Raw genomic sequence first — 14827 nt, forward strand, 5'->3', positions numbered from 1 at the left:
ACTGCAATAAAACAAAACAACATTATAGTCTAAACATGAAAATGACGTTTTATTAAAATGTTCTATTCTAAAAAAAAGAAGAAATGGTTAAGAAAGGGAGCAAAAATGCCAGACAGCTAATTCGGTTATGGGCGGAGTCAGGCCACACCCACGTCTGCCCCTGGCCTTCAGCCCCATTCATCACATTTGGAAGGAAACATGACGGCCCGTCCTGCAGGTAGAACTGGGGACCTCGGTCCAGCGATTAATTATTCATCCGGCACTTCATCCGTATCTTCAGCTGCCATCGTTTCAGCCAACCACAGTCTTATCGTGCTGGGCGTGGCCTGACCCGCCGGTGACCTGAGATGATGAGGTCATCGTTGCATTGCAGCTCTGCTGTTTTATATAAATCTGTCGACGGTGACTCAAGCTCGGGACGGCGCGGCTCTGCGGAATTATCCGAAACAGATGCTGAGAATTTCAGGAGATCCGGTCCGATCTCAAAATGAAGAGGAAGAGAGAGAGAGAGAGAGGGAGAGAGAGAGAGGTGAAGTTCTCCACCAAGCAGCAACCTGGCATCCGGAAAAAGGAATGTTCCAGAGCAGCTCTGCCGGAAGGAGGACTTCAGACCTCGGCAGTTAAATAAACACGAGCTGACGTCCATTCATTCATCACTCCCACCGGGAAAACCCTCCTTCCCACTCCTTCCATTCTAATCTCCAGATCTCCAACAGAGCAGGAGAACCTCGGAGGTGTTCCACACCCCAGTCAGGAGACACTGTTCCAGGTTTTATACATTTTACATACGATATTAGAGGATTTACAGAATCTTCTGGAGCTACGTGATCTAGACTCTGTTGAAGGAGAGGAACTAACTTCCCACCCGGCCCTCAACTAGTCCTGTTTAGTATATTACTAGTATGTTTCTTTTTAAGGTTTATTCCTGCAAGGTTACAACTTGGAAGCTCAGCCAGATGCCTGGTTGATGGTGATGTGACTCCGGCTAGAGAGGGAATTTCCACCTAATGAAGATATGTTCGTTTGGGGAATAAGGACTTTATGAAGACATGTTGCATCCATCGGACCTGCCCTCCTACAACAGACGTGCCAGAGAGAGTGTCTGCTCTCCCGGTGATTTATCTGCTCAGGAGGAGCCAGCAAGCAAGACCAGAAACGTCACTCCACAGCGCTCAGAAGACTCCAGGCTGTGCAGGTAAGAAGGAGAAGATTGTCCAATGACATCCAGTAGACAATCTGCTGCGTCCTTCCCTGATGGCTGGTGGGCATCCACGAAGCAGGCCAGCAGCCAAGAATTAAAGGCCAATCATCTCCTCGGCTATGATGAATGTGACCTACACGCCTGGATGGTGTCGTTGTGGTCTCAACTGTCACCCCTCTGACATCACAGTGCTGATCATGTGACCTCAGGGTCGGGTTCTGGGTTTCTATGAGGAGCCCAGGCCGCCCCACTTCCTGAAGAGTGAAGGTTTCACACCATCTCAAGACTGATGTGGCGTGTGGAGACTACTGTCAGACTCTCATCTGGTCTCATCAGACCACTCTGGAGCAAGATCTCCTCATGTCCAGGACCTGAAGCCCTCAGACAGACAGGGCAGGTCCACATAATGCTTATTTACAAAATACAGTGTGTGTGTTTGGAGTGATACAACTCCTTAGGGACACGTCCAAAAATAAAAGCAAGTTGACCTTCCATGTGACCGTCACATGACTGGAAGGACCTTCATTCATTCGTTCAGACACAGCGGCGCAGCCAATCACAGCTGAAGAGAGGCGCTCACAACGTCACCAGGCTGGCGGCGTCTCAGTCCCAGAGAGCAGCTCTGTCAGAGCTTATTACGTAATATTCCCTGAGAGAAACTCCCACAATGCACCAGGAACAACACCAACATTACTCTTCCCGAGTTAACGCTGCGGCACGCATTAAACAAACGTAGAACCCCAACATTTTCACAACATCTACACGTACATTTACATTTACAGCATTTACCAGATGTCCTTATCCAGAGTAGTGACAGGGACAGTCCCCCCTGGAGACGCTCAGGAACACGATGGTAGTAAGTGGGGTTTGAACCTGGGTCTTCTGGTTCATAGGCGAGTGTGTTACCCTCTAGGCTACATACACACCTTGGGGCTTTACTCTCCATGTAAAGCAGCTCTGAAACAAATCATTCAAATGCAGATGGAACCAGCGTCTTCCTGACAAATCGGGCAACAATAAAGACGGAAATTTAGATGGCGCTGGAGGTTCCTGCGTTGGAAGGACAGGGTGGTAGTAGCCTATGAACCAGACGACCCGGGTTCAAATCCCACTTACTACCATCGTGTCCCTGAGCAGGACACTTAACCCTGAGTTGCTCCAGAGGGGGACTGTCCCTGTAAATACTGATTGTAAGTCGCTCTGGATAAGGGCGTCTGGTAAATGCTGTAAATGTAATGTAAATGTATCTCGGTGATGTAATACAACATACGAATTACGACTCCAGCTGAAATCCGGAGATGGGGAGGTGAGTGGAATGAACGTCCTCACGCCTGAGAGCGATGATCTCACTTTCTCCACCATGCAGTAGAGCTGCTGAAAAAGCATTATGTGCACAATTCTCCTAGAGAACTTCAGGAACAGAAGCAGAAATAACGTCCGCCCTCTAGAATGTCTTTCAATGCTAATTACACATTTTCCCACTTGGCAACATCTAATAAACACTCGGCGTCTAAAGTGCTTATCCGCAACAATCAGTTCTGTTCAATATAAAGGTATCATGCTTAGGGGGTGTGGCGGGGGGGCGAGGTCTGGAGCTGGAGACCTTTCACAGGAAGACAATGGGCTGGACAGATGTGGAATGGTGCTCTCACCTCAGAATCATCACACTCGCCAAATCATTCGGATCAATCGTTGCTGTGATCATCATGTGACCCCTCCGTGACCTCCACTACAGACATACAGGGTAGGCGCATCACGTCTCCGCTCCAGACGAGAAGACGCATCAGATGCTTGTAATGAGCGTCTCGCTCCTCCCTCATGACCTGGGACACAGTACCGTCAGGGTTCTGCCATCAGTAACCCTGCAGCCACATGGGGCACTTTTCAGGTGTGGCGGGTTAAAAGGTCCCGATTTCTGTGAATACAGTGGGTACGGAAAGTATTCAGACCAGGTATTCAATAGATGACCCCAAATGATGACCCCAAATACACAGCTAAAATAATGAAGGGGCGGCTTCTCAACACCTCCGTGACTGTTCTTGAATGGCCCAGCCAGAGTCCTGACAAACCCAATTGAGCATCTCTAGGGAGACCTAAAAATGGCCGTCCACCAACGTTTACCATCCAGAACTGGAGAGGATCTGCAAGGAGGAATGGCACAGGATCCCCTCTAATCCAGGCTGTATTAGAAAAAAAGGGGCGCTTCTACTAAATACCGAGCAAAGGGTCTGAATACTGAGGACCGTGTGATCTTTCACTTTTTCTTCGTTAACAAATCTGCAAAAATATGTTTTTCTGTCTGTATGGGGTGCTGTGTGTACATTAAAGAGGAGAAAATCTACTTTATTTTAGCAAATGGCTGCAATATAACAAACGGTGAAAACATTAAAGGGGGTCTGAATACTTTCCGTACCCACTGTGTGTATGAGAGAGAGAGAGAGAGAGAGCGAGAGAGATTCGTGGATCATGACAGCAGACCACCCAGCTCCACATGTCCCGGACCGCATCAATGCTCCTTCTCTACTTTTTATTTACTTATATATTTATATATATATATATATATGGATTTTTTTATTCATGCATTTGGTTAAACTGCAGCGGGGCCTGCAGAGAGGCTTTAATGGCAGGATAAACAACGGATCCATTTCCATTAACCTGAAACACGAAACGTCCGCCTGCCTCCCTCCCCCCGCAAAAGGGGGGAAGAGAGGGAGGGGCGGGTCCCTGTGCGTGTTTTTAAGACGCCGTCCACGCCACCGCCGTGGATTTTTACTATCTGAATCGACGGGCGCTTATTAAGTCGGAAAAGGGGCGGGCGCAGAGCAACAGGAAGTGGTGGTCGCACCGCGCCGCCAGCGGAATCCGCAGCATCTGATCTCCATTAAGAGGTCCGAGCAGACGTCGGGCGGGGAGGCGCGCCGGGAGCCCGTGACACTAATGAAGCCATCAGGGGTCTAAGCCAAGACACAGAGGGACTAATTCTGCTTAAGCACTTAAAGGCGGGGTCTGTCTGCAGGAGCCACGCCCACTCGCAGACAGACGGCCTGTTTACCAAAATACATCATGTGACTGACACACACACACATCAGGGGAGTGTCTTCATTAGTCCACACGCCTGGCCTTGTCCAGGGACACCTGGGACGGGTCTGACTACCACTGGCTATACAGAACTGGTCTATTAGAACTTCTTCATTTCCCCGTTTCCACGCTCAGTTGGTTGAGCAGGTTACTAATGACCCGTCCTGGTTAATCTGTTAATCCTGCAGAAGTAAACGATGGCGGTAAAAGAGAAGAAGCTCCAGTTCCACCCCATCTCAACCACGACCTCCAATCTGCCATTAGAACAGCTGGAAAAGAAACCAACATGGACTGGGGGGGAGGAGCCCAGTACCCAACTAGCCAATCACAGCGGAGCACGTCAACATATTAATAATTAAACCGAGTGTTTCATTCTCGGGACAAAAGGAGAGATAATAACAACCCACAACCCACAACCACAGCCATCGAAGAATAACGGACACGCGACGCCACAGAAGGAGGAGTGGAGGAGGAAGGTGGCGACGCCCCCAGCGGGGGGGTCTCTGCCCGTCCATCTGCTTCTCCGCCGCTCCGCCCGCCCCGCCCGTCTAATTAGCTGTTTACAAGCAGCCTGGAGAGAAACAGAAGCTCGGCGCTGTTCTACGGTCGGAACCACCCAACATGGCCGCCGCCCAGACACACACACACATCACAATCATCAGAATCAGCTGCGAGGCTCAGAAGATGAAGGTGTCCTCGCTACTCTACTTTACCGCAGTGTAACGGACACAATGGCCGAGGTCACGGAGGTCACAGGTCGCGCTGATGCCTAAACAGCCAGACTGTAGAATGCGGGCGAGAAACAGGGTTCTGTTGTGTATCAACCGTCGCCTTCATCAAGGGAATCAGGAGCTCTTCAGGATTCCATGGTGTTTACACAACCTCAGGAGAACCACGGGAGGATTCTGACGCCGCCACGTCCGCTACGAGCAACTCTTCAAACGAAGCGAATTTGGCAGGTTCTAACAAAACCGTCTGCAGAACGGAAGGAACAAGCGAGAGTGGAACACGCCGATGGGGACTTCCAACAGGGGCGGAGCAGACCTGACGTGTAGCCCCGCCCTCCGTGAGGCTACACACACACAGAGGAGAGAATAGTGAAGAGCATGCAGTAGTGAACATCACATGGAGAGGGTGTGATTTGTAGATGTCCCCCCCCGTGTGAAATATGGTTCCAATATCTGGCGCTTTCTACTCAAGGTCCCCGCAGCGTAATGATGTTTTCCAGCACACACACACACACACACACACACACACGTGTGCACGGTGGTAAGAAGCCAGAAGGTGTGCAGGCCAAGAGACCACGCCCAGGGAGACGTGGAGATGTAAACCGTGACCCGAGGACCAGGCAGCGGGACAGAACACAGAACAAATAAACCCAGCGCTGTATAAATGGAGTTGGTGGAGAACCCCGGACCTACAGAGGAGATGAAGGCCTGGTCACCCGCTGTGCAGAATTCCCGGGAACGCGGTCGGTTGGGAAAAGTCAATAACGCGGCGTGGAGAGGGATGGGCGGGTCCCGTCAGTTTTAGGACCAGGAGAGTGGCTCCGTCATGTCGGGGACATGTGACCGAGCGTGTTCCCTTCACGCTCCGCGGGACCGCAGCAGCTGACCCGCCGCGGGCGGTGGAAGGAGCGCTCGTCGCGGCGGCAGTCGGGGGACATTCTCCACATTACAAAACACGGCCACGCCCGTGTGTACAGAGCGAAGGGGGGCGGGGCCCAGGTCAGGCGATACAGTAGGGCTTTGTTACATGTGATTACATCACGGTTTGGAGACTCGGAGATGGTTTTGTGGCCTGCTCGAGGCCTGGCATGCTGAGGGCCAGAGAAGAAGCGGTGAAGGAGGGGAGGAACATCCAGGAACATCTGGGGTCCCGCCTGCATCAAAATACAGATGATTTATGCAGGAGCAGATATACACCATGATGCACCATCACATCCTGATCCATCCTCAGATACTACTCCATACTAAAATGTCCTACTGGTTCAGGTATCAACGAGCACCGGCGTAAATCGGGCCACGAGAGACATTTTAAACCTGGCGGCGGCGTCCCCAGCGCACCGACCTCGATGGAAAACGTAAAAAGCAGGAGCGCGGTGTGGAGGTCCTTCAGGGATCAACCAGAGGAACCCGTTTGCAAGCGGTGCTTCAAAATGTAGCAAAACATCTGGAACAGCGGCACTCCCAATCATACGTGGAGTTCGGAGAGCGGAGTAAAGTTGTTCCAACGTAATACGAATATTCTGATCGTACTGTTAATTATAAGAACAGCCGTGTCCTCGCTTCGCTCTTCACTTCCGCAGCATGAGAAGCGAGGAGCGCCTTTTTAAATATATATATTTATCATTTTATTCATTTATTCGTTTCCTTATGAAGCGTGTGTGGGTGTGTGTGTGTGTGTGTGTGTGTGTGGGGGTGGGTGGGTGTTAGGGGTGCACGATATTGGGAAAATATGCAATATTGTTGTTGAATATTGCAATAACAATATTTCTTGCGATATAACATTTCCCTAGAGAAATGCTTTTTAAATTATTATTATTATTATTATTACTAGCTATTTTTAAAAAATCATTTATATACGTAATGATCATACTAAAATAAACAGGTAATATATATTCATCTGATCTAATTAAATCTAATTCAGGCTAAAAAGAAACATTTAATTTATTGCAACTATACTATTATCGCGATAACGATAATTTTTCAATATAATGTGCAGCCCTAGTAGGTGTTTATTCCTTAAATAGTTTTTAAAATGATTAAAAGTTCCTGCGTTTCTTTTTCCTCCCCCTGTAGTACCGTCCTCCGTGTCGGTATCGAGATTTCACTTTTGTTACAGGCCTACAAAATGACGCACCGTGAACGACGTCATTAGACAGGATGGTACACCATGACTTCAACCTGCCAAGACCTCTGTAGGATCTGCACCTACGTTCAGAGCAGAAGCGAGAATAAATCTCCATTAGCATGCAAATCTGCTGAGGAGATTAATGGAAGCTCGCGTTGGTATCGCCGCGCTTGAAAAGACGCGTGACCCTCTAATCTGCCAGACCTACATTACGAGGCGTTACTGTAAAACCGATACCCAATTAATCCCGGGGCGCGGCGCGGCGCGAAAACTCCACATTCCAACCGGAGTCACGGCCGGACGCCAGGAATGTGGACACAGATCTAAACAAGGTTATCTGGGAATCTGTGTCATGAGACAACTGGCCTCCTCCTACGCTGGGACTGCTCCACGTTGCTGAAAGGAGGCCGGACACGCCCAACTGGCTCTGGCCCCGCCCCCCCCAGGCAGGTGAAATGCAGATATGCCGTAGTTTCGCCCGACTGGCCTCCTACCACGCCGGGACTGCTCCACGTTGCTGAAAAGAGGTCGGACACGCCCACCCAGCCCTGAACATTCCGACTCTGGCCCCGCCCCCCAGGCAGGTGAAACGCAGATATGCCGCGGTTTCGCCCGACTGGCCACCTCCTACGCCGGGACTGCTCCACGTTGCTGAAAAGAGGCCGGACACGCCCACCCAGCCCTGAACATGTAGGGTGGTAGTAGGGTGGTAGGGTAACACACTCGCCTATGAACCAGAAGTCCCGGGTCCCAGGGACTGTCCCTGTAACTACTGACTGTAAGTCGCTCTGGATAAGGGCGTCTGGTAAATGCTGTAAATGAACATTCCGGCTCTGGCCCCGCCCCCCAGGCAGGTGAAATGCAGATATGCCGCGGTTTCGTCCGACTGGCCACCTCCTACGCCGGGACTGCTCCCCAGGCAGGTGAAAGGAGGCCGGACACGCCCACCCAGCCCTGAACATTCCGACTCTGGCCCCGCCCCCCAGGCAGGTGAAACGCAGATATGCCGCGGTTTCGCCCGACTGGCCACCTCCTACGCCAGGACTGCTCCACGTTGCTGAAAAGAGGCCGGACACGCCCACCCAGCCCTGAACATGTAGGGTGGTAGTAGGGTGGTAGGGTAACACACTCGCCTATGAACCAGAAGTCCCGGGTCCCAGGGACTGTCCCTGTAACTACTGACTGTAAGTCGCTCTGGATAAGGGCGTCTGGTAAATGCTGTAAATGAACATTCCGGCTCTGGCCCCGCCCCCCAGGCAGGTGAAATGCAGATATGCCGCGGTTTCGCCCGAACCTGTTTGGCGAGCGCAGGTGCCTGCCCCCGCGGTGCAGTAATCTCCGGCATGGCAGCGGCGGCCGGGTCACTCATGTTGGCAGGACGCGGGGGCGCTAAGAGCTCCAGATTACGGGATGAGCGCGATGCCGAACTGGCGGGAAATGGGACAGTTTCCCCGACAAGCGGGCCAGAGGAGCACAAGCGAGCTGGAGATGGGGAGAGGCGACCGGCCAGGCCAGATTCCAGCAAGGTGGAGGACTTGTTCTTCTGTGCTCTCCAGACTTAAAAACTGTGCCAGATGCATTCCTGGCATTTTCTGAAGTCGAACAGCCGCAAGGCGTCAGGCCGAAGCTTCAACGCCGGTTTCTGAAGCCCCGCCCTGCGATGGGAAAACAGTCAGAGCTCAAATGTCAGACGAACAGCAGCAGAGTCCAAGGCTCTGATCCCACCATCGCAGAACAATGTGGAGGACCTCAACACGAAGAGAAAAGGTCCAACATTTGTGGTTAGACTCCACCACTCTGAACACGACGTAACCGGCTTTTCCATCCAGGTCTGGGGACAAAATGTTCAACCTTCTGGGCCAATCCGACTAAAGTAAACTGGTCTAAGAATGGAGATCAGATCTACGACCGTTCATTCTGCTCCACCAAATAAACACGATGTCTCGATCTACTGTCTGTTCCTACCCATGTCCAATGTGCCGAGACACAGACAGCTCTAATAGAGTCTCAGAGACATTTTTCTGTAAAGACAGAGAAGGACCAAAGCAAGTCAGCCGGCAGAACGATCCTGGATTTCGGATGTTCTGCACCCCACCTCTACAGCCACCAACCTTTACTGCACAAATTCCACGAATACTTGAGACGCTCCTCCGTATCTATTAAACAGATGAGGTGATACATCACGGATATAAAACCTCCAGCAGAGCACGTTCCTCCACATCTACAGAACTTGCCCCTCCGGCTCAGCGAGTGTTTAATAAATTCTGCTTGAAGAACGTATTAAAACCACGCGGTGAAACATGTCCTCGGTATTTAACCGCCACCCTTGGTGACAGTGGGCACCATGACGGGCACCCGGGGAGCAGCGTGTGGGGACTTTCATCAAGGCGGGTCGGGATTCGAACCTGGAACCTTCTGAGGGGTCAGGGGTCACCTGATCCTACTGTCTGCAGGTAGAGAAGACGGCATGACAGGGTGCTGGATCTGGACAGGCTTGGACGGCGAGGATGAGTGTGGACGTTTGAAAGCCATGTTGGAATTACGGAGGCAGCCGGCGAATCGGCGTGTCATGAGATGATTGTACTCGACGCGAAGTTACGGAGCCGCGCACACACACACACACACACACCGCAGCCCGTACGCCACGATAGAACCGGAGTGGAGGAGCGTCGGCGGATCGATAGAGCAAAATTACGAAGCTCCGCCCCTCCCGACCTCCCACGCTTCTTACGGCCAGAGGCAGACGGGAGGGAGATGGATTTGGACAGAAAGATCAGCGCGTGTCACAGCGTGTTATCCTCCGGCAGTGACCCCCCTCCCGTGTCCCCCGTCCCCTCCGTCATCGTCCATCACAGAGCCACGCCCCCCCAGCACTCATTAACATGTGAGAAATGAGACGACGGCCAATTAAACAGGCGTTAATGACCATTCTCATCCCAGACTCCAATTCATCAGGAGAATGCAAGAGCACACATGTCCACACACACACACACACACACACACACACACGCACACACACGCGCACACACACACACCCTACTGAGACTTTACTAGCAGGGTAGACACCAAATCAAACACCCGTCCCTACACACACACACACACCCTACTGAGACTTTACTAGCAGGATAGACACCAAATCAGACACCCGTCCCTACACACACACACACGCACACACACGCGCACACACACACACCCTACTGAGACTTTACTAGCAGGGTAGACACCAAATCAGACACCCGTCCCTACACACACACACACGCACACACACGCGCACACACACACACCCTACTGAGACTTTACTAGCAGGGTAGACACCAAATCAAACACCCGTCCCCACACACACACACACACGCACACACACGCGCACACACACACACCCTACTGAGACTTTACTAGCAGGATAGACACCAAATCAAACACCCGTCCCTACACACACACACACACACGCACACACACCCTACTGAGACTTAACTAGCAGGATAGACACCAAATCAAACACCCGTCCCTACACACACACACACACACACACACACACACACACACCCTACTGAGACTTTACTAGCAGGGTAGACACCAAATCAAACACCCGTCCCCACACACACACACGCGCACACACACACACACACACACACGCGCACACACACCCTACTGAGACTTTACTAGCAGGGTAGACACCAAATCAAACACCCGTCCCTACACACACACACACACACACACACGCACACACACACCCTACTGAGACTTTACTAGCAGGGTAGACACCAAATCAAACACCCGTCCCTACACACACACACACACACACGCACACACACCCTACTGAGACTTTACTAGCAGGATAGACACCAAATCAAACACCCGTCCCTACACACACACACACACACACACACACACCCTACTGAGACTTTACTAGCAGGGTAGACACCAAATCAAACACCCGTCCCCACACACACACACACACACACACGCGCACACACACACACGCGCACACACACCCTACTGAGACTTTACTAGCAGGATAGACACCAAATCAAACACCCGTCCCTACACACACACACACACACACACACCCTACTGAGACTTTTACTTGCAGGGTAGACACCAAATCAAACACCCGTCCCTACACACACACACACACACACACACACAGCCCATTCAGTCCGTGTTATAATATCTGCTGCTTCAAACCAGCGAGTCAGTTTTTCAGTTGAAGTTCCAGACGGCAGCTGGAAGCCACGCCGGGACTTGTGGGATTTGGGGGCGGATCCACTCGCGTCTCTGGGGGGGGCGGGGAGGGTCTGATGAAGAGCATGCAGCTTCTGTCCAAATCTTCTTTATCAAAACTGGCCCTCACTGATGTCCCCAAAAAAACCTTGTACTTTAATGAGATTTGTGTCCTCAGAGCCCAGGAGTGTTGGCTCGGCCATAATTACAAGGTAAAATTAAACCAAACAAAAAACTACACCGGATGAATTATTTATACACATTATAATACATATGTTCTCTCAACATTTTTTATATAAAAAAACAACTCAGTCAAGAACTCTGTAACCTGCAGTAGAAACCTGTACACTGACCTGTAACACACACACACACACTCCTCTGAATAACAAAGCTGACACTGGGTCACTAAGCCTCATATTTTACCCAAGCGTGTGCATGCAGAATCACCGTCCGTACGGAAGTTTTATTCCGGGACCCCCCCGACTCGGACTCCGCCCACCTGACGTGATCTTATCACCTTTACAGGCATCTGTTCTCTCACACACTCGCCATGTGACACCGTCACCACCGGGCAGCCCACCAGGACGTCTGGAATGTTGGTCACACAGGATCTTCAAAGACCTTGGAAATATGTGTGTGTGTGTGTGTGTGTGTGTGTGTGTGTGTGTGTGTGAGAGAGAGAGACAGAGAGAGACGGGGGGTTGTGGAAGAAATTCCCAATTTCCTAAAAAACCCCGAATGCAGACGTCTGTGATCACCCACAGATACCAGGACAGAAGCCCCTCCCAACTGGCAGGTTTACGGGCGTCGACCTGGCGACCAGGAACCCCCACACGTTCTGTCTCGTTCTAATGAAAAGTGAAGTCGGTATTAGAATCTTTTCATCACTTCTAGATTTCAACATGACTATAACTGGACTTTCACTCGGCCGACCCATAATTACATTAACTAAATATCTGATACCTGTAATAACCAGCCCTGCTTTACAGGAAGCAGCGAGTCGACACAGAACAGGCCGGACAGGAAGTGGAGTCGCTTCCTCTGACCACAGGAAAAGGCGAGCAATCGCGCCGGAGCGATACGCCATCCAAACTTATACAGCAAGCAAAAAAAAAAAACAATTTTTACCTCCTTCTTTCTACGTCCTCATCTACAATGTGGAATTGGTGATCGGAATTTGATTATTCCAGAGAACTTCCTGTTCTCATCATCACTAAAAATGACATGTAAATGACATACAGTACAGGCTAAAAGTCTGGACACCTTCTCATTCAAGGTGGTTTCTTTATCTTCATGACCATTTACGTTGGTAGATTCTCACTGAAGGCATCAAAACTATGAATGAACACATGTGGAGTTCTGGACTTAACAAAAAGGTGAAATAAGTGAAAACATGTTTTATATTCTAGTTTCTTTGCTCTGATTACTGCTTTACACACTCTTGGCATTCTCTCGATGAGCTTCAAGAGGTCGTCACCTGAAATGCTTCTCCAACAGCCTTGAAGGAGTTCCCAGAGGTGTTTAGCACTTGTTGGTCCAGCTCACCCCAAACCATCTGGACTGGGTTCAGGTCCGGTGACTGTGGAGGTCAGGTCTCCACTTTTTGTTAAGTACAGAACTCCACATGTGTTCATTCATAGTTTTGATGCCTTCAGTGAGAATCTACCAACGTAAATGGTCATGAAAGAAAACACGTTGAATCAGAAGGTGTCCAAACTTTTGGCCTTTACTGTAATAATATGGACATTTGCACCTGTAACGGAGTAAAACGCTGACCCCTGACCCCTGACCAGGGAAGGCCAAGTCTGCTCCTGTAGACATCACTCTCATGACAGTAGAAATATTATATTCGGGACAGAGCACCACCCCTGACCCCTGACCCCGGACCAGGGGAAGGACAAATCACTCTCATTACAGTAGAAATATTATATTCGGGATGGAGCACCACCCCTGACCCCTGACCCCAGACCGCGGACCAGGGGAAGGACAAATCACTCTCATCACAGTAGAAATATTATATTCGGGACGTGCAACGTGCAGGTCTGAGGGAGAAATACCTGAAATTCCAGTTGATCGAGGCGCCACCCTGTTTGCGCCCATTTGAACCCCACTTTTGAGCTCACCTGGCCGGACGGTCTTTAGGCGGACGGCGCCCTGGCAGCCCGCGATGATGGCCCGCACGTCGTAGAGGGGCAGTCCGGACACGGACAGGGTCTCCACCTCCAGCACCAGCTCCCCCTCGGCCAGGGGGCCGCGCTGGGAGTCCGGCAGCGGGCCGACGTGGGCGAACTGGCCGCTCTCGGCGCCGCCGCGCAGCGGGACGTTCAGCTCCCCGCGGGCGTCCCTGCTCACGGCGACCTCGGTCACTCGGGAGGTCCAGTGGTTCTTCTTCTGGAGCACTTTGGCCATGGCGGCTTTAAAACAGGTGAAGAAGGAGGAGAAGAAGAAGTTTCCTCCTCTTCCCCGGAAGCATGAATGCTGCCTGTCCCGGCGCTTCACTTCTGAAGCATCAAGCCCGTCCTACTGAGTGCTGGACGTCTTCTTCACCTTCTTTACATCTTTAATCCACTCGACTCGCCCGGTTCGTACTTCCGCGCACTTTACTCTCTTTACTCCACTTTTACTTGACGCTCCTTGGAACAGGTACTCCGTTAAAGTCCCGTCCGGTCCCGTCCCGTCCTGCTCGGTTCTGCGCTCTGAAGATCGGGACGCGCTGAGGGAGGGAGGCGCGCATGCGCACTGCGGCCCTCCCGGGAACCCTGAAGGGGAATCCTGGCTGCTGCCCCGACCTGCAGGGTCCTAAAGCCCCAACACACGCTCATACACACTAAAATACAGACCTCACACACACACACACACACATACATACACATATACACAAGCACTCACATACACACACATTTACACAAACACTCACACACACATACATACACATATACACAAGCACTCATACACACACATACACACACATTTACACAAGCACTCACACACACACACACACACACATTTACACAAGCACTCACACACACATACACACACATTTACACAAACACTCACATACACACACACATAGATACATACACATATACACAAGCACTCACACACACACATACATACACATATACACAAGCACTCACACACACACATACACATATACACAAGCACTCACACACACACATACACACACATTTACACAAACACTCACACACACATACATACACATATACACAAGCACTCACACACACACATACACACACATTTACACAAACACTCACATACACACACACATACATACATACACATATACACAAGCACTCACACACACACATACATACACATATACACAAGCACTCACACACACACATACACATATACACAAGCACTCACACACACACATACACACACATTTACACAAACACTCACATACACACACACATACATACATACACATATACACAAGCACTCACACACACA

At 50.8% G+C, this 14827-nt stretch overlaps 1 protein-coding gene across 12 annotated transcripts in view; it reads right to left on the reverse strand.

The window, feature by feature from the left end:
* Positions 1-14071, reverse strand: part of LOC114782569 (membrane-associated guanylate kinase, WW and PDZ domain-containing protein 1-like) — a 59250-nt gene extending 45179 nt beyond the window's left edge. For 9 of the 12 annotated variants that reach the window (XM_028968401.1, XM_028968407.1, XM_028968406.1 and 6 more), the window contains exon 1: positions 13411-14071. In XM_028968401.1, coding sequence (XP_028824234.1) covers positions 13411-13762 — 352 coding nt within the window. In that variant the 5' untranslated portion in view covers positions 13763-14071. The remainder of the gene's footprint in view (positions 1-13410) is intronic. The other 3 variants (XM_028968404.1, XM_028968403.1, XM_028968410.1) reach the window with 1 other exon arrangement.
* Positions 14072-14827: the final 756 nt, after the last annotated feature.

This window comes from Denticeps clupeoides, unplaced genomic scaffold, assembly GCF_900700375.1.
Source record: "Denticeps clupeoides unplaced genomic scaffold, fDenClu1.1, whole genome shotgun sequence".
Taxonomy (NCBI): Eukaryota; Metazoa; Chordata; class Actinopteri; order Clupeiformes; family Denticipitidae; genus Denticeps; species Denticeps clupeoides.